The 27,468-nt window shown below is 52.3% G+C and overlaps 1 protein-coding gene across 1 annotated transcript in view; it reads left to right on the top strand.

Moving 5' to 3' along the window:
* Positions 1-27,468, top strand: part of MAP2K6 (mitogen-activated protein kinase kinase 6) — a 42,736-nt gene that overhangs the window by 13,203 nt on the left and 2,065 nt on the right. The window contains exons 2-11 of the mRNA XM_030233301.2: positions 11,527-11,593; positions 12,468-12,516; positions 14,172-14,285; positions 17,040-17,159; positions 17,730-17,846; positions 18,293-18,344; positions 20,550-20,677; positions 21,690-21,767; positions 23,174-23,313; positions 26,240-26,285. Coding sequence (XP_030089161.1) covers positions 11,527-11,593; positions 12,468-12,516; positions 14,172-14,285; positions 17,040-17,159; positions 17,730-17,846; positions 18,293-18,344; positions 20,550-20,677; positions 21,690-21,767; positions 23,174-23,313; positions 26,240-26,285 — 911 coding nt within the window. The remainder of the gene's footprint in view (positions 1-11,526; positions 11,594-12,467; positions 12,517-14,171; positions 14,286-17,039; positions 17,160-17,729; positions 17,847-18,292; positions 18,345-20,549; positions 20,678-21,689; positions 21,768-23,173; positions 23,314-26,239; positions 26,286-27,468) is intronic.

Here is a 27,468-nt window from a genome sequence, read left to right as displayed (position 1 = left end):
ACACAGAGGTAGGGCAGTGAAAGCAGCCTCGACCTCCAAATCCTCCTGCACAAAAGCCCTTTTGTTCCCAGGGTGAATTCCAAGAGCTTTTCTCCAGTTTTGACTCCAGCAAACTCCCACTGCAAGAAGACAGGCGAGGGCTGAAAACAAAGTGGCAGCAAAATGAAAAGTTCCTTGTAAAAAAAAAAAAGCCCAGGCAGGGCTGGAGGCTCTTTTCCAACAGCTTCCCTGGCTTGCAGCTCCTGTGGATTTCCTGATTTGAGATAAGCAGTGAAGAAAGCATGGGATGCCCTTGGCAGAGGGAAAATGGGGCTGTGATTTATGTGTATGGGGTGCTGATGGCTGGGGGAGATCACTGCCCAGAGCTCCAGTGCTGGGATTTCTCCTGATACAGGGGAAGGGGGGAGGCCATGAGGCCCCAGTGGCCTCTGTGGCTCTGTGGGATCTCCATCCCTCTCACATCTTTCCCAGAGCAGCAGGAGGATGTGGCCATGCCACTGCTGGAAGCCACCAGGGATGCAGCCCTTGGTGCATCCCCAGCTCCAGTGACCCCGAGGAGCAGAAAGCCAGGTCCTTTAGGAGGGCACCTCTTGGACCCTGTAGGATTTCCCTAAACCTTGCCTCTGTTTCTTGCAGCTTCCCTGTGAGTGGTTTTTAGGGTTTTGGGGTGTTTGAGGTGGTGTGGTGGGAGGGGTGGAAGGGAGGCTTGGGCCACCTGTGAAGTCAGTTTGCTGGGTGGAAAAGCAAAGGAAGGGGAGAGGGAGTGAGAGGCTTTGGTCCTGGTGCCTGTCAGGCTGTTGGAGATGGACAAAGCGTGGAATTCTGCACTCTGTGGGCTGCATCCTTTGGCAGCTGCTGAAATCCCCATCCATGGAAGTCCCTGGTGCTGGATGTGACTCAGAGCCCACAGCAGCAGAGGTGTTTGTGCCTGAATTCCTCACTGCACACGCCAGGCAGAGGGGACACACAGACAAGGCTTGTGCAGCTCTGGGAGTTGGTGACATCCTTGTGGGTCCCTTCCCATGGGGTGTTTGTGACTCTCCCTGTCACCCCTGGCCATGCATGGGGCTAAAAGGGCTGAAATGTGTGTGTGCACATCCTGGTGCTCCATCCCTTGCAGCATCACCTCCTCCCATCTTCATCTTCATCTTCATCTTCATCCCATGGGTCTGAGGCACTGCCTGCTCCTCACAGAGCCTCTTGCAGGAGAGAGCTGAGCTTTCCCTCTTGCACCATCTGGGAGGAGGCTGTGTGGGATCCTGTGGGACCCCCAGGGCTCTGCTGGGGGCAGCTCTGGTGGGTGGAATTCCCTGGGATCAGGTGCTGCTCCTGCAGGGTGGTGATGCCACGGTGTGCACAGAGCTCTGGGGAGAGCTGTGCCCTCTCCCCCAGGCCCCTGGGGCTGGCTGCACACGCCAGGTGGGTTCAGCCAAAGTGTTGGAACAGGGATTTTCATATTCCCACCTCCCATGGCCTGTGCTGAAAGCTGGAGGCAGGCAGAGCTCTCCTGTCTCCCATCAGCACCTGAGGGACCATGGATGTGGGGCTGCACTGCAGCTGCTGTCTGGAGGGAAGCTGGCTGATCCCCAGGCTGCTGCCAGGGCAGGGTGGCAGGGCAGGGCTCTGTCTGCCCTTGGCACATCTGCAGGTGCCAGCACCACTGCTGGCAGCAGCTCAGCAGGGATAGGATGGCCCCACATTGTTCCTGCATAGACTGGAAATGGCTGGGAAGGGAAGGGACATTAGCTGGGAAGGGACATTAATGGGGAAGGGACATTAGCTGGGAAGGGACATTAGCTGGGAAGGGACATTAGCTGGGAAGGGACGTTGTCTGGCAAAGCTGTTTGTTGTCACCTCCCCATCAGCATCGTGTGGCTGCTCTCTGCTGATCTCTGAGTGTGGAAATGGGCTCTGAGGGTTTCCTCTCCTGTTGGTGTTCCTGCAGGCCAGCACTGGGATGGGAGAGAGGAAATGGGGCAGAGCGCAGCTGGGAAGTGAAATCCACAGTGCTGGGATGGCCAGGCCACTGTGGGAGCCCAGGAAAGAGCTCAGTGAGGTGTCAGTGACTTCCCCAGGACACAGAGGATCCTAAACACCCATAGCTGCAGGATCATCTCCACCAGCCTTCATCTGCACACTGGCCCTGGGTGCTGGTGTCCCACAGAACCTGCTGGATGGTTGCTCCAGCCTGGGATTATCCCAGAGCTCCCTGCAGGAGCTGCGGGGGGGCTCAGGTCTGTTTGGTGGGGGTTCCAGAGCTGCCCCAAAGCTGTATCAGCTGTCCCCTCCCCAAGGTCCCTGCAGCCCCCTCCAGGGCATGCCTAGCACAGGATCCCACCTCTGGTCTCTGTCTGAAGTGGCTCTTCTGCTTTGCACTCAGGAGGTCTGAGCTCCTCTGAGATTTGGAATGCACTCTTATCAGGGGGACAGACAGACTCTGGTAACCAAAATGTGCAGATAAACAAGAAGAAATTGCATCCTCTGGTTTCAGTGTTGTCACGAGTAACCCAGCAGCCTGCAGCCCTTTTGCAGGGTGTGTTAAGAGGAAAATGGGCAGAGTAGGAGAGATTAGCCCGAATCAGGAAATTACCTTCAAAACTGAATTACTGCCATGCAGAGCTTGCTGAAAGGCAGGCAAATAGCTCCTGATATTTGCAGAGTTTGGTGACATTTCTGTCCATGTCTGCACCGCAGGAGCCGCAGATTGAGTCTGCTGGAGTCCTTATTGCACAGCTCCCTGCTCTGCCTGTTCCAGCGTTTTCTTCTGGAGCTGCTCAGAGCTTCTCCTGCTGGAGGCCGGGCTGAGGCAGGCACCCAGCCCTGACCTTGTGATTTCACCTGGCAGCAGAGCTGCAGATCTTTGTCTGGGCGGTGTGGGTGCCTCAGCAGGGCTGACCCGGGCCCGGGACACAAATAACCCTGGCATTGCTCAAGCCTGCCCCGGTTCAGCGGGTGCACCTCGCCTCTCCCTGCTCTCCCTGCACAGCCCTGCTATTTTGGTTTGGAGCCTCCCCTGCCCGAGGTTATTGCAGCCTGTGGGGCTGAGTCAGAGCAACGAGTGCAGCCCTGCAGTGCAGCCCTGCAAGTGCAGCCCTGCAAGTGCAGCCCTGCAGTGCAGCCCTGTGAGTGCAGCCCTGCAGTGCAGCCCTGCAGTGCAGCCCTGCAGTGCAGCCCTGCGAGTGCAGCCCTGTGAATGCAGCCATGCAGTGCAGCCCTGCAGTGCAGCCCTTGGAGTGCAGCTCTGCGAGTGCAGCCATGCAGTGCAGCCCTGTGAGTGCAGCCTTGCAGTGCAGCCCTGCAGTGCAACCTTGTGAGGGGCAGGCACTGGAGCTGGGACAGGGGTGGGTGCTGGGACAGGGTTGGTTGTTTAGGGACCCATCTGTGTGCTGGGGCACATCTGGATGTTGGTACACAGACAGGTGCTGGGACACATCTGGTCTCTGGTGCACATCTGGGTGCTGGGGCACAGCTGGGCTCTGGGGCACAGACAGGGGCTGGCCATGGCCACCCTCAGGACAGGACAGTGACTTTCATCCCCACCATTCCCCGTGGGTGCTGATGGTGTCCTGGGGAGTTTGGGATCAGCTGGTGTGTGGTCAGCAGGGCAGCTGTGCCAGGCCATGCCAGGCCGTGCTCTTCCCTTCAGGAGCCTTGGGAGTTAAGCTGGGATGCCAGTCCAGCATCCCCTGCTCCTGTGGTGTGCCAGGGTTTCAGGGTTTCCTGCTGTGCTCTTCTGGTACATGTTGGAAAAATTCACCACAGCCATAAAAGTGCTCTTGCCTTTCCTGCTGCACGGCCCAAAATGTGACTCCTAAACACAGAAAAGAAAATAAATAATGCTTTAATTCAGACGTTAAGGTGTGAGTTGCAGGGTGGACACCGTGGGGCCGTGCTGGATGTGCCAGCAGCCACCAGCTGTGCCAGCAGCTCCATGGCACCCAGAGCAGAGGAGGAGAGGCTGGAGCTGGGAGCCAGCTTGGCCCCAGGGCCGTGGCAGGCTCAGCTCCATTCCCCAGGCAGCCCAGAAATGTTCTTAAGGAAACCCATCCCAAGTTTGCTGTTTCCAAGGAGTTGTTGCAAACAGCCGGGAGGCAAGACACAGATAAAGGAGGTGTGGGGAATGTCCCTGTCCTGCACCACCATCCCTGGGGCATCTCCATGTGCTTCCAGCACATCCAGCTGCAGTGATGGAGGAGCAGCCAGTGGCACTTGGCCACTTTCTGGCAGGGCCAAGGAGAGAGAAGCTCCCTTTGGCTTCAAGGAGAAAATTAAAGCACAAATCCACCTCATCCCATCCCTTGGCTTTTGCTTGAAACTTCCACAGCTTTTAAATATCTCTTGCATGTTAAAATCTTTTTGTGGCTTAATGAGGGGTTCTAAACCAGATTTTCAGAGCCATTGGTGCTTACATGAACACCTGCCTTTTGGTTTTCTCCAGAAATTAGGGCTTGGCTAAAACTCTGCTTGTACAAACGGGATGGTGGGCACAGCTCAGCCACCCACCCAGGCTGTCCCTGGCACAGAGGGGATTTAGGCACCTTTACCAGAATGCTGCCAAGGCACACAGAAGGGGTGGGAGAACTTCCCTCGTGCCTCCCCACCTTGGTCACCAAACCACTGTCACCAGCACCCCCCTCCCTGTCACCTGCAGCTCCATCCCATGGGCGTTTAAATCCGAAATCCATGGCCTGGTTCCACACCTGGGCTGCCCAAAGGGCAAATTTCAGAGGGTTTCACCCATTTGGAGCCCGTGGCAGGAAGGTGGTGGGGCAGGAACCGCTGTGGAGATGCCACATGGGGGGGACACGTGGGGATGTGGCATTTTGTACTACAAACCCCCCAGAAGTGGCTGCTTGAGGAATGTGCCCCCTTCTGTGTTCTCTGAGAGGGCTGGATTCCCATTGCAGCTGGAGTGGGGCCAGCAGGAGTCTTGGAACAGCTCCAGCAGCTTCTCCTCAGGCCCACTCATTGAGAAGAGACTTTGTTATCTCTGTGTTTTCATTTCTCAGCTGGGCAGGGAGCCCCGGGCTGGGCTCAGGCCCTTGTTTAGTCTGGAGCAGGCAGTGTGTGGCCCTGGGGACACCAGGAATGCTCCTCTCACCCTGGCCTGGGATGTCCCCCCGTGTGGGGGAAGAATTGGATTCCTTGGAGAGAGACCTGGGCAGGATTAAAGGTTCCAAACCTTGAGCACAGGGCAGTGGTGAGGGGTGGTGCAGGTGGCAGGACATCCCCAGCCCTCAGACTGTGCCAGGATGCTCTGTGGAACAGCCATAAGAATCCACAAGGATAAATAATGAACCCATCAGATGATTTGTAATACTTGCTAAAAATATTTTTTAATTTCTTTGGTCGTTTTGTCAAAATATTTTTAAATTTAAGGTTGCTACACCAGCAGTTGCTGCAGGTGACCCTGCTCTGCCCTGGGTGCTGCTTTGGGATATCTCAGTGTTTGTGTCCAGGAGGGTTCATGAGTGGATTTCTCAGAGATTTGGGTGTTTCCAGGTGTCCTGCAAAGTTCTCTGTGGCAGCATCCAACCCACCATTGTGGGTGAAATGTGGGCTGGAGCAGAGCTGGGGATTAAAGAAGCCCTTTGCACTTGCACCCCAGAACTTTCTCCTGCTCAGCATCTCCAGGGTGGCTGGGACACAAAAGAAATGTTCTTAATTCCTTGGTTTTGCCAGAAGCAGCTGGGTTGGGAGTTTTGCACCTGAGCCATGGCCATGGGTGCTGTCCCTCTGCAGAGTGGCACTTCAGGATCAGGGCAGACTTTGGTTGTGGAGCCTTGGGAGCTGCCAAAATTCACTTTTCTTCCATGGAAACCCACCAAACATTCCCAGTTTGCCCTCCTTTTTGGGGTGGGAGTTTGCTCACACAGAGACTACAGCTGATAGGGGAAAACCAGATCATTTAGCTTTCAAAACCTTCCAAGAAATCAGACAAAAAAAATCCTTGGGAGAGGCAGGAATCGTAAATGAGCCACTTCTATCTCCTAAAAAATGGGAGAAAGAGGCATTTCCTGCCTGTGAAATTTTACCAGCAAGAGTGTTGCTTGAAAGAAAATGTTGCTACATGGCCATTGAACACATTTTTAATAATAAATTGTGGTGAAGACAGAACTAGTTAATATCCTCTGAAGGAAATAAGAGCTTTTTGTGGCAAGGAACCATTTATTTTGGATTATATCATAAAAAGTTTCTGACTGCAGTGAAAAGTCTGGAGACTGGGATTTTCCTTCAGAAGTTGAAGTTTATTTTCTGTTACAGCCCATGTGGGCAGCAAATTCCTCTGTCTTCCCTTTCTTTGTTATTCTCTGTTCTTTTCACTGTGAAATGCTGAAGTTTCCTTCTTCAATTAAATATTCAATTAAATATTGTTTAATTGGGGGGGGTGTTAAAGCTTCAGCACCATCCCTGTGCTCTGTCAGTGGGAAGAGGTTAAGGAGCCCCTTGGAAAAGTGCTTTCCTGGCCTCCCTCAGGAATTGGCTCTGAGACCTTCCCAGGGAAGTGTTGAATGTGTTTTCACAGAGTCAGGGTTTCTTTTTCCTGCCCCAGTTTTGCTCTCAGGCCTGGTTTGGTTCTTGGCTTGGTTGGGCCCTGCAGGAGCAGTCGGGGTCGGTGCTGGGGCACGGGAGCTGCCAGGGATGCTGCAGCCAGGTGCTGGCATCAGAACCCCAAAATCAGGGAATCATTAGGGATTATAAATTATTATTATAAATTAGGAATCATTAGAAAGCTCCCCAAGCTCGTTGAACCCCAACATTCACCCAGCACTCCCAGGGCCACCACTAAACCACGTCCCCACCTCTCTTCAGGGATGCTGGTGCCACCACTGCCCTCTCCCAGTGCCTGGCCACCCTTTTGGAGAAGAAATTCCTCCTAATTTCTAACCTGGACCTCTCCAGGCACAGCTTGAGGCTGTTTCCTCTCATCCTGAGAGGGAACTTGCAGGAAAGGCTTTGTGAAGGTGGCACCTTCCTCAGCACCAGGTTCAGTATTTACTGTGAATTTTGGTTTTTTTTTTTTGCTAAAAGAAAGTAGATTTCAGCTTCTGCTTAATGTCACAGATACCCTGGAAGTTTTGTTTATCAAAACTGGGTTCTGGAGATGTCTCTCAGCATCACTCCAAACCAGGCTTGGTTTTTTCTGCCTCAATTATTCTTCAAACTTGGCTTTTGATTCGAGTGCTTGTGGATGTCTCCATGTGCCAAACTGCAGGGAGAGCTCTCGAGTGAGCTTCAGCTCGAAGGCTCAGGGGCCAGCAAAGCTCCAGGGGTTGTTTACACAGAAAATTCATGGTTTTTTGGGTGCTGGGCAGCAGATGCACCATCCCATCTGCTGAGGGATCCCATCTGCTGAGGATCCCACCAGCAGAACCCTCTGCAGAAGGAGCCACATTTAGGCTTTGAGCTGTGTGTGGTGGTTTTCTCATGGGGCTTTCCTTACTGCCAATCCCCAGGGATTGCAGCAATCCCTCTTCCCAGATTTGCAATCTCCAGCAGCTCAGTTTCTGTCTCAGGTGGGGCTGAGAGGGGCCACGGGCAGCACAGACAAACACACACGGTGCTTTTGTCCAGGAAACAAAGCTAAAAATAGTAATGGTTCACAAAAACACCCTGGAAAACACTGCTTTTCTGTGCATGGAGCAGCTACCATGCAATTTCGTGTGTTGTTGAGCTGCCCCCGCATTTGGAGCTCCTGTGCAGATGATTTTAATGCTCCCCAAGCCAACCTCTGCTCTGGCAAACTGGGGGATTTTATTTTGACAGAGAGACACTTGCTTGCAAGTTCCTATTGAACAGAGCTGATCTTGAGACTTCCAAATATTCTTTTCCTTTTAAAAACCAAAAAAGCCTTTTAAGTGTGTTTGTGTTTGGTGAGAAAGTCAGTGGTGTGAATTCTGGAGTGAAGGGGGATCCTGGCTCCTGCATCCCCTGCATGTCCTGCATCCCCTGCATCCCCTGCATCCCCTGCATCCCCTGCATCCCCTGCATGCCCTGCATCCCCTGCTGGGGTGGTTCTGCTGCTGATTTTGGGTTGAGAGCAGTGCCATGCTCAGGATTGCTGCTGCCTCCTGCAAACCACTCACACACCTTGGCCCCAGAGGCTGGGAGAGACGAGTGCTTTGCATTTTGGAACAAAAGGAGCTCAGCAATTTGGCCTGATCCAGTTAAAAGCCATGAAATTCCCTGATTTCAGCCCAGGATTCCTTAAATAACCACGAAGTCAGCACACCCCCCACCATCCACACACCTCTGGCTGCTGCAGGTGCCAGTCCTGGCCGTGGCAATTCCCATTTCCCATCCCTCCTCTTGGTGCCATGGTGAAATCCATGTCTGATTCAAGCTACTGTTGTTGCTTTTCTGCTTTCTTGAAAAGAAAACCCCAAAGAATGTTAAACTCTGCCTGTGCCTTGGCAGCTCCGAGGCACGGACAGATTGTGCTTCAAAAAAATGGCAAAGTTTCAAAATATTGTGTTCTGTGAAGAAGAGACAAGGAAAATAAACTCCCCAAAATGCAGATTTTATTTCCCTGGGAGGAAAGGTTTTCAGTGTTTATTTGGGTTTGGCTTTTTTCTCCCTGGTTCTGCTGACACCACTGGTGAACCAGGATGAGATTCAACGCTGCCCAACCTGTTCTGGGTCCAGTTCAAATCATCTTCATTCCCAGCAGGTTCCTTTTCTCCCTCCCACAGCAGGTCCCTGAGCCTCAGGGACAGCACGTGGGGTGGTGCAAGCAAAGCTTGGAGGATAAGATGGAAAAAAGGGAACAACAGAGCAAATCTGTGCCTGTTTCTTGTTGGATTTTGGTCGTGCCAGCGTGGCTGCAGCAGAGTGAATCCTTGGGGGAGCTGCTGAGTGCTCACAGGGACAGTTCAGCCCTGAAAGGAGCAGTTAGTTCCTCCACAGGCAACAGGGTGGGGGTTTGTGTCTTCTTTTCCACGTGCAAAATCAGTGTGAAGGTGCTTTTCCTGTGCCTGTCTCGTTTCCTTGAGGATGCAGAGAGTGGCTGGGATGGCAGCTGGGAAGAGGAGCAGGGAATTTCTTTGCAGGGAATTTGTTTGCCTGCACTGCCAGCCCTCTATTTTTGAGTTTCCTTTTTGTGGATAAGGTGCCAGGATCCAGAGCAGCTCTGCCATGGAACATCCCACAGGTCTGAGGCACAGCTTGGGCAGGAGAGGGGATCTGGAGCACCAGGGAACTCTACAAATCAACGTGGCTCCCCAGCAGTGCTTTGACTTCCCAACCCAAAATTCCAGCACAACCCAGGAAGGGCAAAAAACCCCAAATTTTCCACCCAAAGGGTTGCATTCAAAAGAGTTCCACTCATCCTGAATGCAAAATCGCAACAGAATAAAAATTTGCTGAAGATCTTCAATGTTCAAACCACAGATGGGAGGAGAACTCTGCAAACCAAAAAGGTTCCTTGAGCCCCACCTGAGCCAGGAAGGGCCAAACCCCAGGATTCCCCCCCAGAGAGCCCTGATCACCCCAAAACCCCATGAAAATTCGGTCTTTGCAGGGATCTCTGTCCTGGTCAATGCTCCTAAGCAGGTGTGGGTGAAGACAGTGAAGCCCAGAATGAGCAGAACCCAAAACCCCACCAGAACTCTGGAAGGGCAAAAAAATCTCAAATTTTCCACCCATTCCATAGGGTGGATAAAAACCCACCAAAAACTCACTAAAAATGAAAAAAAAAAACAAACCCCAAACACCAAAACTCAAACACCAAACTACAAAAAAAAAACCTCTTTAAAAAAACCTCAAACAAAAACAAATAAAAAACCCCAACAACAACAACAGCAACAAAACAACCCAAAAACCAAAACTCTAAAAAAAAAAGCTAATGTGAATTGATTAGTTGATTCCTACAGGTCATTTTCCATCCTGGGTGCTGCCCTTTGATCCAGCACCCCTCTGGCACTGGGATGCACAGGCATCTATTGATGTGTCAAAAGGAAAAACAAATTCAGACATGTGTAGGTGAAGTTTGAGAGAGAGAGTTGGGAACTGAGAGTAAAACTCCTGCTTTAAAAGAGATTAATTAATAGAAATTGTTAGATTAAAAATGCTGAATGCCTCAATTAAATTGTGCCTTTTTTGGGGGGGGATGGACCAAATTATAGGTGAAGTTTGAGAGAGAGCGTTGGGAACTGAGAGTAAAATTCCTGCTTAGAAAAAGATTAATTAATAGAAATTGTTAGATTAAAAATGCTGAATGCCTCAATTAAATTGTGCTTTTTTTGTGGGGGGGACGGACCAAATTATAGGTAAATTATATGGATGGACCAAAGAATAGGTGAAGTGTGAGAGAGAGGATTGGGAACTGAGAGTAAAACTCCTGCTTAAAAAAACAAATAATTAATAGAAATTGTTAAGAATGAGAATGTTAAGAATGAGAAATTGTTAAGATTAAGAATACTGAATGCCTCTATTAAATTGTGCCTTTTTTGGTGGGATGGACCAAATTATGGGTGAAGTTTGAGAGAGAGGGTTGGGAACAAAGAGTAAAATTCCTGTTTAGAAAAAGATTAATTAATAGAAATTGTTAAGATTAAGAATGCTGAATGCCTCAGTTAGATGCTTGTGCCTTTTCTGGGGGGATGGACCAAATTATGGGTGAAGTTTGAAAGAGAGAGTTGGGAACTGAGAGTAAAACTCTTGCTTAAAAAGAAGATTAATTAATGGAAATTGTTAGATTAAGAATGCTGAATGCCTCAATGAGATGCTTGTGCCTTTTTGGGGGTGGATTTTATTAGCCAGCCAAGCAGGCAGGTGTTTCCCTTGGGCTTTGGTGCCATGGGTGATGTGTCCAGGTTGTTTCTGCCGTGCTGAAGTGGGGCTGGATCTGTGCAGTCAGAAAAAGCTTCTTGTGTTTCTCTGCTCTGCCTGGCTCTCGTGGCTGCTGCTTGGGAGCCCCTTTCCAGCAGAGCTGCAGCTGAGCTGCCTCGGATCTTGAGCTGCATGCAGCTCAGGAAAGCTTGGCTGGTCAGTGTCAATAGAAACAAATGGCTTTGAAGCCTCCAGACTTGAATTCTGCTTTATTTTTCCTGGGTTTGCATAACTTTAGTGCCCAGGAGAAGAAACGTGCAGTTAAGCAGAATCACAGTCTGCACTTTCAGGTGCAATTTCCAGATGTTTCGTCCTGCCAGGGTTTGAAGTTCTGTATCTGGAATGGTTTTAAATCTCAGAGGTGTTTGAAGGGATCCTATGTGGGTAGGAGGAGAAATACCTTTCCCTTTGCATGTTCTCCTGGCCTGCCTTTGCCAGAGCTCTTGCCTGTTCTCTGGAGCAAGTTGGCAGGCAGAGCTCGCAGGTTTTAATGAAACCCTGCTGAACAAAGGCACTTTCTGTTTGAACTCTGTGCCCTGGGTCTGCCCCACCAGCCTGGCCGGGCATTGCTGTTAAATGAGCTCAACAAATAGAGACAAGCTGTGTTTTGCAAATTAACCCCAAACAAATCACACCAAACAACAACAACCACCAAAAAGTGCCTTTCTTTAACTCTGCCTCTTTCTTGTTTCGCAGGCAAGAAGAGAAACCCTGGGCTGAAAATTCCTAAGGAAGCATTTGAGCAACCACAGACAAGCTCCACGTAAGTCTGCAAGCACTGGGGCAGAAGGAAAAGCAAACCACGAAGCCCAGCTGCCTCCCAGCCTTGGCTGGCACCTGGCAGTGCCCAAAGCCAGGCTGGATGGAGCTCAGAGCCCCCTGGCATAGTGGAAGTTGTCCCTACTCATGGCAGGGAGTGGAATTAAATGATATTGGATATAATGATCCCTTCCAACCCAAACCATTCTGGGATTTTGTGATGATTTCTCTTGCATTTCCCAGGGGGAAATTCTCAGCCCCATCTGAGGTGCAGTAAAAGATAAAGAGCAGGAGAAAAAGGTAAAAACAGATAAAAACCAGCATGGGCCCCCAGTTTTGACTGGTGTGGCACTTTGGCAGCAGTTTGAGCAGCAGGCATTTGTCAAGGCATGGAGCTCATCCCTTCCCTGCCTGCTCAGCCTTGCAGGAGGAGCCCCTCTGGGTGTAGGGCCCTTTGTGCATCCCCAGCCTGCCTGGCTGCCTTTGCTTCTGTGCACGGAGTGTCTGCAGCCTGTGCTGTGTGACTGAGGGGAGGATTCACAGCAGGTCTGGATGCTCCTGCCCCTCTCATCCACTTTTCCTCCAGGCTGGCAGAGGTTTGGTTTGCTGCTGGCCTTGGTTTCACAGTGAATCCCTCTGGGATCCTGCAGGGCCAGGCTGGGTGTGAGAAATGCCCATTCCAGTTGCTTTTTTTATTCTTTTTTTTTGGGGGGTGACTTTGTGGATCTGTTGATCCTGCAGAGCCAGGAGGCTGCTCAGGGCTGCAGGGAAGGTGTGAGAGCATGGCTTGGGGGCTGGATTTAGTCACTGAGGGAAAATTGATCTTTGTAGGGAATATTTCAAATATTTTTCCTTTTTTTTTTTTTAATTTTGTGCAGGCCACCCAGAGATCTGGACTCCAAAGCCTGCATCTCTATTGGTGAGGAGGTAAGGCTGAGAGAGCTCTGGGACCAGAGACCATCCTGGGCTGGCTGCTTCTGATTTGCTTCACTTCAGAAAGGGCAGAGAATTAAAAACCAGCCGTTAGAATGAACATTTTACCTGAAAGACAAAGCAGCTGCTGGAGGAATAAAAGCTGAGAAGCTCCAGCCTGGGAGCTCCTGAGCTCTGGGGGTTTGTGAGCCACGTGCAGGCAGAATTGTCAGAGTGGCCCCTGGTGTTTGTGCTCCTCAGCCAGGGCTGTGTGGGTGGGAGCTGGCACTGCCCAGCATCACCCTCTGCCTCCCTGCCACGTGGGCATATTTTCCACCATGGAAATTCCTTCCTTGCTGCACTGAGGTGCAGCTAATCCCCTGGAAATGACCATTATCATTGGGGGTTGCTAGCAGAGTTGTTTTACTCTCCTCTCTGCAGTTCCTTTGCTGGTTTAAAGCCTTCACCCAAAATATTTCTCTTTGTTGATGTTGAAGGTCATCTCCTCCAGGAGCTGAACTCAGGGTGGGTGTTCCTACCCTGGAAGAAAATCATTCTGGCAGCATGGAAACCAATCCCCCTGGATTCAAAAAAAAATCAGGGAAAGAAACAAGCCCCAGGACAGTTATTTTGATAGGAGGAAAAGGCAGAGCAGAATTCACAAAAAGCCCTTTAAAGCTGGACAATAAATGTGTGAGGTGCAAAGGAGAGGCCTTGGTGTCAGTGAGTAATTTCTGCAGTGAAGTGCCAGTCCAGGAGTGGTTGGGAATGCCTGGTTTTGGAGGCTTTCCTTTCATTTTGGAGTTTGTGTTTGGAGCAGGGGCTGGGAGGTGGGAACAAGGTGCAGCAGGGAGGCAGAGCAAGCTCCTGCTCCACCAGGAAGGAACGGCCCTGCAGTGCCAGGGCCATATCTATTTAATATTATTATGCCATATCTATTTAATATTATTTATACTTATACAGTATAAATAATATTAAATAGATAAATTGTATATTACACATAGATTATAAATAGTAAAATAATAAATAATAAATAATATTCATTATAGTTACATAATTTATATAATATATAATATATTTATATATAATTTTAGATTTTATTTATTTTTATTTATATATTTTAAACAATAAAATATTAAATAGATAAATTATAGAATATAGATTACATACATATTATATGCAGAATAAAATACTGAATATAGTTATATCATTTATATATATTATATTTATATTATGTTTATATATCTTAAATAATATTATATTTAATAGATAAATTGTAGAATATATCACATACAAAGATATTTTATTAATATTAATAAATAAATATATATATATATAAATATATAAAAGTGTATATGTATATATATCTATAAAAATAAAATTATAATGCAGAGAATCAGCCAGCACCACGGTGACCCCAGAGCTCTGAGGGGACATTGCTCACGGGTCTGTGTCACAACATCCCAGCCCCAGCAGGGGAAGGGTGGGAGGGACCTGGCTGGGGCCACCTGGTCCCTCTGTGCCAGGAGCATCCTGGGCAGGGCTGGCACTGCAGGGCTGCACGGGGGGTCACAGCACGCAGCAGGGCTGCACGGGGGGGCAGCAGGGCTGCATGGGGTGGGTCACAGCACAGCACAGAGCCCCAGGGCATTGCTGCCTTTTGTTCCCAGAACTTTGAGGTGAAGGCCGATGACCTGGAGCCCATCTCGGAGCTGGGCCGGGGCGCCTACGGCGTGGTGGAGAAGATGCGGCACATGCCCAGCGGGCAGATCATGGCAGTGAAGGTACCGGGGGCCTCTGGCCCTGCTGGGGGCTGGGCTCTTGGGGAAGGTGGAACAGGACACCCTTATCAATGTGATTGCCTGGCAAAAGGTTCTGAGAATATGGAAGCTATAAGTGAGAGTGAAATGAAAGCAGCTCTGAGATCCCTCAGTTACTGAACAGCTGGAAAACAATGGCATGGCCAGCTGAAAGATAGAACAACACCCTCTGCCTGCAGACAGCTCCAAGGGGCAGAGCAGACCCTGCTGGTTCGGCAGAAGGGCCCAAAGAGGAGTTTTTAGGTTTAAAATGTAACACAGGATGGTAATGTAATGATTCTTATAGGCTGTGTGTGAATGCTGTAGGATTTGCATCTTGTACTAGATTGGTCAGAGAGAATTAGAATATTCAACACAGAAGATGATTTATTGTATTGGAACAGGAACCTTGCTCTCTTACCCTCCTTCTCTCATCTTCTCATCCTCTCTCTCTCATCCTCTTTCCCTCTCTCTTCACTTCTCTCAGGCCTGCTCTGAGCTGTGGCTGGCAGCTCCAGCAGGGCCCTGCCCTTGGCCCTTTGCAATAAACCCCAAGTTCCAGACCTGGCTGCAGAGATCTCTCATCTCTGTTCATCCCCACTGTCCCACCCTGACACTCCTACAGCCTGGCACCCAACGTGGGGCTCGAACGCACGACCCTGGGACTAGAGAGTCTCACTGGGCACACTGGGATCATTAGGGGTCTCACTGGGCAGACTGGGATCGTTAAGGGTCTCACTGGGCACACTGGGATCATTAGGGGTCTCACTGGGCAGACTGGGATCATTAGGGGTCTCACTGGGCACACTGGGATCATTAAGGGTCTCACTGGGCACACTGGGATCGTTAAGGGTCTCACTGGGCAGACTGGGATCATTAAGGGTCTCACTGGGCACACTGGGATCATTAGGGGTCTCACTGGGCACACTGGGATCGTTAAGGGTCTCACTGGGCACACTGGGATCATTAGGGGTCTCACTGGGCAGACTGGGATCATTAAGGGTCTCACTGGGCACACTGGGATCGTTAAGGGTCTCACTGGGCAGACTGGGATCATTAAGGGTCTCACTGGGCACACTGGGATCATTAAGGGTCTCACTGGGCACACTGGGATCATTAAGGGTCTCACTGGGCACACTGGGATCGTTAAGGGTCTCACTGGGCACACTGGGATCATTAGGGGTCTCACTGGGCACACTGGGATCATTAGGGGTCTCACTGGGCACACTGGGATCATTAGGGGTCTCACTGGGCAGACTGGGATCATTAGGGGTCTCACTGGGCACACTGGGATCATTAGGGGTCTCACTGGGCAGACTGGGATCATTAAGGGTCTCACTGGGCAGACTGGGATCATTAGGGGTCTCACTGGGCACACTGGGATCATTAGGGGTCTCAGTGGGCACACTGGGATCATTAGGGGTCTCACTGGGCACACTGGGATCATTAAGGGTCTCACTGGGCACACTGGGATCGTTAAGGGTCTCACTGGGCACACTGGGATCATTAAGGGTCTCACTGGGCACACTGGGATCGTTAAGGGTCTCACTGGGCACACTGGGATCCCCTGTGTCCCCTCCCTGGCAGTGCTGCTTTCCTCATCCCCTTGCCACACTGGGAGGGTTGGGCTGCTGAACCAAGAAAAGGGGGGTGTTTTAAATTGGGGTGCCCCAGCTTTGTGGCTCTCTTGTGCCCAAAACCTGCTGATGGAACAGAGCTGCACTCCAAAAATCCCAGCTTTGCACAGCTCAGAATGTGATTTCCTGCTCCTTTCTCCTCTCCCAAGCCCCCTCTTTCTTTTGGCTCTTGCACAAAGAGTGGTGTTTGCAGGGAAGAGCAAAAACCACCAGTGCTGAGGAGACCCCTGGGGGCTCCTGCACCTAAGCTTAGAATTAAACCCAGGATTTGATCTGAGACCTTGGAAAAGGCTCCAGACTTAAGTGCTGGAAGTGAAAATGTGGATTTATCGTTTGAAGCAGAGACACGTTAAGAAGAAGAATGTTTAGAGTTTTAGAGGTTAAGATATATAAAAAATAAAAGGAGTTAAAAAGGTGAACAGGGAGTTTAGAATGCAGTTCTGTAGGTTTGTGTGTCATAACACGAATGGCTAAGAAAGCTCACGCTGCAGCATGAGTCCATAAGAAAAAACATTGAAGGATTGGGTCAGTATTGTATTTGTGGGGACCCTTGTGGCAGGGAGGAATGATGGATCTGACTTCATGTTCTTAGAAGGTTAATTTATTGTTTTATGATGCTATATTATATTAAAGAATACTAAACTATGCTAAAGATTACAGACAGGATACGGACAGAAGGCTAAAAAGATAATAATGAAAACTGGTGACTCTCTCCAGAGCCCTGACCCAGCCTGGCCCTGACTGACCAAGGAGTGAAAATAACTCCCAGCAGATGCAATGGAACAATCACCTGTGGGTGAACAATCCCCAAACACATTCCACATGGGCACAGCACAGGAGAAGCAAATGAGATCAGAATTGTTTTCCTTTTCTCTGAGGCTCCTCAGCTTTCCAGGAGAAAATCCTGGGCAAAGGGATTTTTCAGAAAATGTGAATGTGACAGGTCAAACCCATAAACATCCTTGTGAACACCCTGTGGGTGCCAGGCTGGGGATGTTCCTGTGACAAAGGTGGTGACAGAGGGGTGACATGAGGGGTGCTGGGGGGTCCAGGTGTGGTGCAGGGCCCTGGGGCAGCCAGCCTGACCTGCTCTGTCCTGCAGCGCATCCGAGCCACGGTGAACAGCCAGGAGCAGAAGAGGCTGCTGATGGACCTGGACATCTCCATGAGGACAGTGGATTGTCCCTTCACTGTCACCTTTTACGGGGCACTCTTCAGAGAGGTGAGGCTTCCTGGGGCTCAGTTCCCACTCCTGCACTTCCTGCTGGTGCCAGGGGTTTAATCTCCACCTGGACATGGAGGTTTTAGTCCTGGCCTAAGGATGTGTCACTTTCTGTGGCTGTGGGACAGCCTGGTCCCGTGGTGGTAAAACTGTCCTGGCTTGGTTTCATCCACATGGAAAGCTCTGGAAAGGAGGATTTATTGAAGGGCTTCAAGCACAGCTCTGCAGAGCTGAACTTCTCCTGGCTGGGCATTGGGAGCCTCAGTTCCTGATAACTTTCTGGGCTCCTAAATCACTGTGGCTCTGCTTTGGGAAGGGGACGCCCTAAATGGTAGGGAATGTGCACAGCACTGAATTCCAGAGCAGGGAAAAGAGAGGCCAGGACAGGTTTGAATGGGTTTAAAAAAACAAAACAAGAAGAGGGGAAGGGAAGGAAAAAGGAAAGCGGAAAAAGGGGAAAGGAAAGGTGGAAAGAAAAAGGAAAGGAAAAGGGAGAAAGGGAAAAGGAAGGGAAAGGAAGAAGAGATGTTTTGTTCAAATCTCTGGGTACCTGCTTGCTTTGCTCTCCAGGGAGATGTGTGGATTTGCATGGAGCTGATGGATACCTCACTGGACAAATTCTACAAACATGTCATTGACAAAGGCCTGACGATTCCCGAGGACATCCTGGGGAAAATCGCCGTCTCTGTGAGTACAGCAGGGTGAGGAGGGCAGGGAAGGGGTTTCTCTTCAAAGCCAGGTCCTACCTGACCTGAGCTCCCTGCAGTGTGGGCACCAGGAGGAGGGTGGTCCATGTGCCAGCCCATGTGGCCATTCCCAGATCTGCTCTGGAGTGGTGGTGTTTAAAATCCATGAGTGTGCCCATCCACACCTGTGGTGGAGAGCTGGCCCAGTGGGAGATGTGGGGAGGCTCCTGCAGCTCCTTTCCCTTCTCACTGGGGTCCTGGAGCCCCCAGGAAGATCCCTGTGTGCCCACCAACTCTCAGGCTGCTGGCAGGGTGCAGGACTCACAGGGGATAAGGTTTTCCTGCCCTCCTGGTGGGTCAGGGGGTGAGGGCAGGTGGTGGCAGGTGGTCATTTCCTCCTCCTCGTGGTGCTGCCAGCTGTGACTGACTCTGGGTTTGTTGTTGCAGATTGTAAAAGCCCTAGAACATCTCCACAGCAAGCTCTCCGTGATCCACCGAGGTGAGTGCCAGGCACAGCCTGCCCTGCCCTCAGCCTGGCAGGGGCTGAGTGAGCCTTTGACAGCAGAAATGCTCCCCAGCATCTCCTGGCATGCAGCAAAACCCAGGCAGAGGAGGTGGCTGCTGTTTGCTCCTCAAAATCTGCCTGCTGCTCCCTGTGTTTCCCTGAAGGGGAGCAGGAGGGGCTGGCAGAGGAAGGGCTCTTTCCCTAAACCCATGACCTAAACCCATGGTGTGCTTCATCACCTGGGTGAAATTCAGCCTTTTTCCCTGAGCCTGGAAAGCTTTGGAGCAGGCTGTGCCCATGTGTCCATGGCTCTGTGCTGATGTGAGTGAGAGGGGATGTTGGAGTTCTGGATGCTGAGAATTCCAGACTTTCTGTGCTGCCAGGCACTGACCCCCAGAGAACACTGCACTGACCTGAGGCCCTGGAGAAGCTTCCAGAATGGAATGGCAGAACTGGGATTGTGAGGGTGGAGTTTGAAAAGAAGTGTGTGATATCACAGGGGGGAAAACTCAGAGTTTAAGCTTTTGGAATATAGTAATAGATATAAAGTTTTATATATATAAAGTGTGTAAGTTTTGGATAAAAAACTCCACAAGGGATCTCCCTGCCAGCCTCATCTTCCCATCCTCACCCCTTCCATGAGCTTCCCTGAGCACCAGTGCAGCAGAGCAGTCTGACCCCTAAACCAGCCTCAAATCCAATCACAAATCCCCTCCCTGAACTCTTCTGATGTTTTTCCCTCTGGAGGGTCTCAAAGCTGCCGTGAACCCACTCAGAAACAAACATGCAGTGCTGCTTGACACCTTTATTTTTGAAGGGTCCTTTTCAATGTGTCCTGAGGAGGAAGGAGCCCTCCCTGGAGTGTGGGAAGCAGCAGAGTTCAGCTGGAGCAGGCAGTGGCCCTGGCTCTGTTCTTCCTGTGGCTGGGGTTTGAGTTTCTGCCTTCTGTCTCACTCACAGGAGGTGCAAAGCCCTTCTTGGCTGCTGGGATTCTGTGTGTACTGGTTTGATTTCCACTGAAAATTGTCTTATTTCAGCCTAGTGACAGATGGGTGAGGGTTTTGGGTACCTGATTGCAGAATGCTGATTAGGGAGCAGATGTTAACGAGCTGTAAACCCACAGTTCTAATAAGCAGGGCTCAAACCCAGCTCCTGGCATCCTTCAAAGGGTGTTTCAGCTCTTCCATTTAACTCTTTGTCATGTGGAGACACAGGATCTTCAGGACCTGTTATTTCTGGGTGGCAGCAGGGAAAGGATTGCTCCCTTAAGAGCATCCCAGAGGAAGCAGGGTCACCTGTGCTGGAATTCCATTTGGGATTAGCCTCCCTGCTCTGCAGGAGAACACCTCTGTGCTCCCCTGGGTGTCACCTCCTGCCATCTCTGGGTGCCTTAATCCCCTTTCTGCTGGGGGTTGGAGCTGCCCTCAGGAGCCTGATGAGCACCCAGGGATTTGTAGAGCCACAATGGGAAGAGATGAATCTGGCAGCAATAGAGAGATGAGACTCAGGCCTGATTTCCATGGGTGTGCAGCTCCCCCTCTCCTGCTGCTGCTCACGCTGCAGTCAGGCTTTGTATCCTTAAAATCCCAAAGGTGTCTGAGCCCTTCATCCTTGTCTCAGTTTACTGCTCTCTCCTTCCCCTGCAGCCCTTTCACCCTTTCCTACCCCACATCTTTCCCCCATGGGTTTTTCCTTTTGCTGGCATCACTCCAGACCCACGGGGCATTGCCAGAGCTGCAGCCCTTTGCAGACACCCCATAGAATCACCCCACAGAATCACCCATAGGATCACCCCGTGGGATCATCCCACAGAACCCACCCCATTGGGTCACTCCAGAGGATCACCCCATAGGATCATTGCACAGGATCCCCCCCAGGATCACCCCCAGCCCCTTGGAGCTGTTCCCTGTGAGCTCCCTGGTGTCCGTGGCCGTTCCCTGAGCACTGGGATGTGATGGTGACACACAGAGTCCCCTCCTGCTGCCCTGGCTCAGGCAGGGGGTGTGTGGGTGCAGGGACACTGCAGGACACACGGACAGCCCCACACTGCACACCCACAGCGCAGCCAGCGGCTTTTGGCACGCCTGGCTCTGCTGGGCTCCTTGTGCCCTCTGCTGCTGCTGAACCCTCTGTGACTGCTTGTGCCTTGGCCCAGCACCCCCAGGTGACAGTGACTGTGCTCTGTGTTCCTTCTTGCAGATGTAAAGCCCTCTAACGTGTTGATCAATACGCAGGGGCAGGTGAAAATGTGCGATTTTGGGATCAGCGGTTACCTCGTTGACTCTGTGGCTAAAACCATGGATGCAGGATGCAAACCCTACATGGCTGTAAGTGGAGCAGCCAAAGGAACATGAGCCTGGGGGGAAGGATCAGCAGCACCTACGCTGGGGATTCCTTTGGGGGGCCTGTTGTGTTTGCTCGTGGCAGGGAGGAATGATGGATCTGACTCCATGTGCTCAGAAGGATCATTTATTATTTTATGATACTATATTATATTAAAGAATGCTATACTAAACTAAACTAAAGAATACAGACAGGACACAGACAGAAGGCTAAAAGATAATAATGAGAACTTGTGGCTCTCTCCAGAGCCCTGACACAGCCTGGCCCTGGTTGGCCAAAGAGTGAAACCAACTCCCAGCAGAATGCACTGGAACAATCACCTGTGGGTGAACAATCCCCAAACACATTCCACATGGGCACAGCACAGGAGAAGCAAATGAGATCAGAATTGTTTTCCTTTTTCTCTGAGGCTTCTCAGCTTCCCAGGAGAAGAATCCTGGGCAAAGGGATTTTTCAGAAAATGTGAAAGCCACAGTAGTAGGGATACAGTCCCCTTGGGAGGGGAGGCAGAGCTCATGGCTCAGGCCACATCTCCTGGGTACAGCTTCCTGCTGCCCTCTCTCCTTCCTGCGACCTTGGGGAAGGTTCTGGAATTGCTCCCCATTGCCTGGTTGCCATTTGCCCCATGGGGACAGCACTGCTTAGCGTGAGGAGGAAAAACACCCAGGGGCTGGGTGCCTTGGGCTGCTCCTGGGAGCTGCTGTGCAGGGTTCACCCTTCATGGAGCACTTGACCAGGGTGGGAACAGTCCTGGAGAGCTGAGGCTTGTCAGCCGTTGGTGCCAGCTGTGCCAGGGCAGCTCCACCAGCCCAGCCCTGGGGCAGGTGCCACTTTCTGGTGACCCATTTCACTGCCTGCCCTTCTGTGAGGATGGGGAAGCAGCACAAGCAGGAGGGTGAGGTGGCTGTGTGGGCTAAGGGGGCTGGGTGCCACCCTGGGCGTGGGCAGGGCACTGGGGACATCCCTGTCCTCACCCTCCTTTGTGTCTGTTGGCAGCCGGAGAGAATCAACCCCGAGCTGAACCAGAAGGGATACAGCGTCAAATCAGACATCTGGAGCCTGGGCATCACCATGGTAGGGGCACCAGGGCTGTCACCTGGGCATCACCATGGTAGGGGCACCTGGGGCACCTGGGTCACCAGGGCTGTCACCTGGGGGTCACCATGGTGGGGTCACCTGGGGCTGCCAGGGCTGTCAGGGCTGTCACCTGGGCACCACCATGGCAGGGTCACCTGGGTCACCTGGGGCTGCCAGGGCTGTCACCTGGGGTGGCCAGGGCTGTCTCCTGGACATCACCATGGCAGGGTCACCTGGGTCACCTGGGGCTGCCAGGGCTGTCACCTGGGGCTGCCAGGGCCACCAGGAGTGCTCAGTGTGGCTCATGGGTTCATTCTCCTCCCCACAGTGGTGCTGGTGGCACGGGGTGGGAAGGGGGAGAGCTCAGGAAGGTGGCCCAGGGTGGGAAGGTGGAGAGCTCAGGAAGGTGGCACAGGGTGGAAGGGGGAGAGCTCAGGAAGGTGGCCCGGGGTGGAAGGGGGAGAGCTCAGGAAGGTGGCCCGGGGTGGAAGGGGGAGAGCTCAGGAAGGTGGCCCGGGGTGGAAGGGGGAGAGCTCGGGAAGGTGGCCCGGGGTGGAAGGGAAGGAGCAGCTGCTCTGTCAGCCCCTGGCTGCTGTGGGCTGTGCAGGCTGCGGCTGCCGGGAGATGGCAGCATGGGCTAAGGCAGGGAGGAGCAGCTCCCATCCAGCACACAGCGTCCTCCCAGCGCTCAGCCATCCACAGAGCCCCCCTCGGGAGAGCAGGACAGGGGGGATCCCAGGCAGTGTTTTGGGGAGTCCATCTGCTCCCACAGTCCCGGTACCCTGTGCAGGGTGGGCTGGTTTGAGCCTTTCCCAGGGGGTTCTGGCACGGGGGTGACAGGGATTGCCTGTGAGCTGGCTGGGGCTGCTCCTGCCTCTCCTGTTTGCTGGGGGAGGAGAGCATTGTGCTGTGGCTGGGGGGTGAGGAAATCATGGAATCCCTGAGTGGTTTGGGTTGGAAAGGGCCTTAAAGACCATTTCATTCCACCCCTGCCATGGCCAGGGGCACCTCCCGCTGTCCCAGGCTGCTCTGAGTCCTGTCCAGCCTGGCTTGGGCACTGCCAGAGATCCAGGAGCAGTCACAGCTGCTCTGGGCACCTGTGCCTCACCACCCTCACAGGGAAGAATTCCCTCCTAATATTGATCTATATCTCTCCTCTTTTAATTCCACACCAATCCCCCTTGCTCCATGTAAAAATCCCTCTCCCTCCTTTCTGGAATCCCCCTTTAGGCACTGTAAGGCGCTCTAAGATCTCCTTGGGACATTCCCATGTCCATGCTGACCAACCCCATTTGTGTGCAGCCACAAAACCACACCCAGGGTGGGCACAGGGCCGTGCCAGTCCCCTGGGGTGGCTGGCTGTGGGGTGTGCCCCCTCCTGAGCTGTGGGCTCTGTGTTGCAGATCGAGCTGGCCATCCTGCGCTTCCCCTACGACTCCTGGGGCACTCCCTTCCAGCAGCTCAAGCAGGTGGTGGAGGAGCCCTCCCCACAGCTCCCAGCAGAGAGGTTCTCAGCAGAGTTCGTCGATTTTACCTCGCAATGGTAACGCTTCCCCTCTTCTCCCTCTCTTTCCCTGGCCCTGCTCACCTTCACCACGTCTCCACGGGCAGCTCTCAGTTTTGGGCAGAACATTCCCTATGCCCTCGTGCCTAGGGGTCTGTCTGAGGGGCAGGCTGGGCTCTTGTGGGGGTCACAGAGGGTTTGGGAGGGGTCACACGGGGTTTGGGAGGCTCCTGGCCCTGGTTGTCCCCACGCCAGCAGCACAGGGGTGCTGTGAGCAGGGGCAGCCAGGCAGCTCGTGGCCCTGAGTGTGGAATGGAGCAGGGGATGGAGTGGCTGTGTCCTGTCTCGGGGAATGTCACAGGAGAGACAGCCACAAAACACAGAGTGCCACCATACAACTTCAGAGAGCTTCAGCCCATAGAGAGTTACAGCAGAAGGCTTCAAGCATCCACTCACCCACTCCTTTTATTGTTTAGCCCAACCTTTTACACCCTGCTGTTCCTGCACTGCCCTCTGCTCCCTTTGTGGCTGCTCAGCACCCCTGGGCACTCCATGGCTCATTGCTGTCAGTGCTGCTCACCTGCTGCTCACAGCTGCACCCACTGGGGATGAGGCTGGGCCACAGCCCCATCCCAGTGACCCCACACTGTGCCACACACAGCCCAGTGACCCCAGATTGTGCCACACACAGCCCCATCCCAGTGAGCCCAAACTGTGCCACACACAGCCCAGTGAGCCCAAACTGCCACACACAGCCCATCCCAGTGAGCCCAAACTGTGCCACACACAGCCCAGTGACCCCAAACTGTGCCACACACAGCCCCATCCCAGTGACCCCAAACTGTGCCACACACAGCCCAGTGACCCCAAACTGTGTTCCTGCAGGGGGACACGGCTCTGAGGGCAGGTTTTGCCCCGTGCTGGCCCCCTCTGCCTGGTCTCTGTCCCTCTCCCAGGGCCCTGGGGTGCTGCTGTGCTTTCCCCAGCCCTGGCAGCTGGCAGCAGCAGGAGAATGTGGCTGTGCTGCAGGAAGGGGCTGGAGCAGCCCTGCTGCTGTTTGCAGGCTGCCCTCAGGGCTCAGGCAGCCCCTGCCCTCCCTGCAGGGCTGGGTGTGCCCGGCAGGCCCTGCAGTGCCACCCACCCCACTGCCAGCTGCTGGCTCTGCCCGGTGGCCACAGAGGATGGCAGAGGGACAGTCAGAAATGTGAGACTGTTCTGAGCTGCCAGGGCCAGGGCCAGGGCTCTGCTGTGCCCCAGGAAGGGGACTGTCAGCTGCTCCTGCCTGGGGACTCTCAGTACCCACGCGTGGATTCCTCAGAGTCTTCTTCCAGCGTGTTTCCATGTCCCTGTGCTCCAGCTGCTCAGCTCCTGCCCCACGCTGGGGAATACCTGCCCTGCCCCCTGTGCCCTGTGGCAGAGCTGGCAGCTGCCTTGGCCAAACCTCCCACGAGATGCCCCCCGTTCCTGCCAAGCCCACGCTGAGGTTTTGGAGCAGCTGCTGCTCCTCAGACAGTGCTGCTGGCTCTGCTGCTTCCCTGCTTGTGCCAGGCAGGCTGTTCCTCTCTGGGGGATTTGCTCTTCCAAGCCCTGTGTCTTGCAGCTCAGGTTGTGGCTGCTTTAGGAGTCACATCCACAGCCACTCTGGGAGCACGTGGTGATTCCTGTCCTTGCAAATCCTGTCCTCCAGGGTCACTGGAGATCCCTGGCTGCCAGCAGAGTGGCATGGACTTGGAATGGTGAACTTTGCACCAGTTTTGGGCAAAGGACTTGGAATGGTGAACTTTGCACCAGTTTTGTGTTGTTGGGGTGTGGGAATTCCTTCTGACACCAAACCAGGTCACAGCCACTCTGGATCAAGCCTGGCTTAGGACTGTGTCTGTCCATCTGCTGCCTGAGGTCTGATCAGCTGTAGGCACTGCAGGAAGGTCCCTGGGATATCTGAGTCAGGATCAGATCCCAATATAACTCTTCATTCCTGAAAATTTACATCGATTTCAGTAACTTATCACCAGATTTCCTGCTGTTACTAACCTGGGCATGAATTGGTTTTGTAGAGGGTCTAAATTAAGAGAATTGCACCAAATCTGGACATGGCTAACCTTCAGATTCACCTTGTGTTGGCTGGGGCTGCTCCTGAGCTGGGAGGATGTGACACATCCCGCACCTTCGGGCCGGCGGTATTGGCACGTATGGGCCCTCTGTTCATTCACAACATGACACTGAACACGAGCCCTCTACACACAGCAAGCAGGAAATATCTATTCAGTGTGTGTCCTCTGCTTCCTCTGGCCCCCAGAAAATCCTAGCAGAGGTTCTCACTTTTGTTTTGCTCAGTGTGACACCTTTTCCCTGCCACCGCCGCGTACGTGTGTGAAGATCTTTTCAAGTTGCTCCAAGTTTCTTTCCCCTAAATACACTGCCAGGAAGTGAGTAGAGATTACGTCCTGTCTTTTAAAAAGCTATTTTCTGCTGGAGGGAAACCAAAATAACTTCCAGCTACAACCCTCCAGGGCCATCTGTTGTAGGAGAGGAGAAAAAAAGGATGTCCCATGGAAGCGTCCCCGCTGATAACGGCGCGGTGATAAACAAACAGTTGGGCACGTGCTCTGCAGCCACTCAGTCACTGCTCCCAGGCACAGCCCGGAGGCTGAATCCCTTCCCTGAGTCACTGGCCTGCTGGAGAGCACCCAAACTCCCAGCTGGACCTGGCCCCCAGCAAGAGGCAGTGGTTTAAGGGCTGGTTTTGTGGTTCTAGGTGTCTCGGTGCACCTTGAGTATCCAGCACTGTTGGCTGTCGCTGTCCTCGAGGCATAAATTGTTTCCTCAGCTTGCAGGAGTGGCTGAACTTATTCTGCAGAGTCTTTAAACCTTATTTTGGTCATGGTGTTGTTTTATGGCCTTACTTACATTGCAGACAGAATGTAAATTCTAATTTTTTTCTCTTTTTTTTTCCCCCCGATTAAAGCTTGAAGAAGAATTCCAAAGAACGGCCAACATACCCAGAGCTTATGGTGAGTGTGGCTGCATCGAGCAGTGCTCAGAGCTGGAAAGGGTCTCTGAGGTCCTGAAGGCAGAAATTCCAGTAGTGATGGTGTTTTGGGCTGCTTTACACCTCTTTTTTCATACCAGATGGGAGAATTGTGACGCTGGGAGGGTGTCTGCAAATCAGAGATGCTCTTTGAAATCTCAGCCAGGTGCTTTTCTACCTTTTTGGGACATCAAGGGAGAAAATACACGTTAAAGCAGGTCATGGACCAGAATGGGGCTGTGAAGAATCAGTGGGTGAGGCTCAAATCCTCCTCTGGGGGTTTGTGATCAACTCAAACACCTGAGTGTGCCCCAGGTGCTGCACAGGAGCTGCAGGAGCCCCGTGGCCAACAGGGCTTTGCTGCCCTGGTGCTTTGGAGAGGAGAGTTTTTGGGCAGAGTAATTCCTGGATGATGGGGACAGGGATGAGTCTGTGACTCATAATTCCAGTTACTGAATTTCATCTGCTGCCTAGAGACTGTTTACTGGGAGGGATAACTGAGGAGTAACCAAGGGGGAAAATGCCAATAAAGGCTGGTGCCAGGGGAAATGCAGGGCACTGCCCTGTGCCCAGCCAGAGCTCTGGGCTGCAGCTGGCAAGAACAGATTTTTCTGCTTGGACTCCACAGCTTCACGGCCTCCCCTTCTCCCCTGACTTTCTGGTGCTCCTAAAAGCTGGCAAAAAGCAGGAGAGCTCAGAAGTTGGTGCTTCACTCCTGCAGGCATTTAATCCTTTTTTACTCTCACACAGTTCACAGCTTTCTAAAGGCAGGAAGGTGCTGCCTAAATTTGTCATTTCTGAAGATCCTGACCCTGCATCCCCAGTCCAGTCTCAGTGTCAACATCACCAGGGTTAAGGGTGGAAACTGCTGAGGGATTTCTTTAGGAACTCATATTCCCTACCCCACAATTTTTGGGATGTACATTCAGCCACCAGAGGGTCAGGCCCACCACCACCTCACACCTCCTGCTCAGAGGTCAGAAGGTGCAGGTTTAAGGTGATTTTTACCTGCAAGTCATGCTGGAAATCCACAACCCTGAGTTGTAAGCAGTGAATAATTCCCGTGGCACTTGGTGCTGAGCCCTGTAATGCAATTAAACTATAAATAGATCTGATTGACACACAGCTTGCCCCCAGATTGGTTTCAAACAAAGAGAGGCCTGAGA

Source organism: Serinus canaria, chromosome 18, assembly GCF_022539315.1.
Source record: "Serinus canaria isolate serCan28SL12 chromosome 18, serCan2020, whole genome shotgun sequence".
NCBI classification, from domain to species: domain Eukaryota; kingdom Metazoa; phylum Chordata; class Aves; order Passeriformes; family Fringillidae; genus Serinus; species Serinus canaria.
This window is presented reverse-complemented; position numbering and strand designations above follow the sequence as displayed.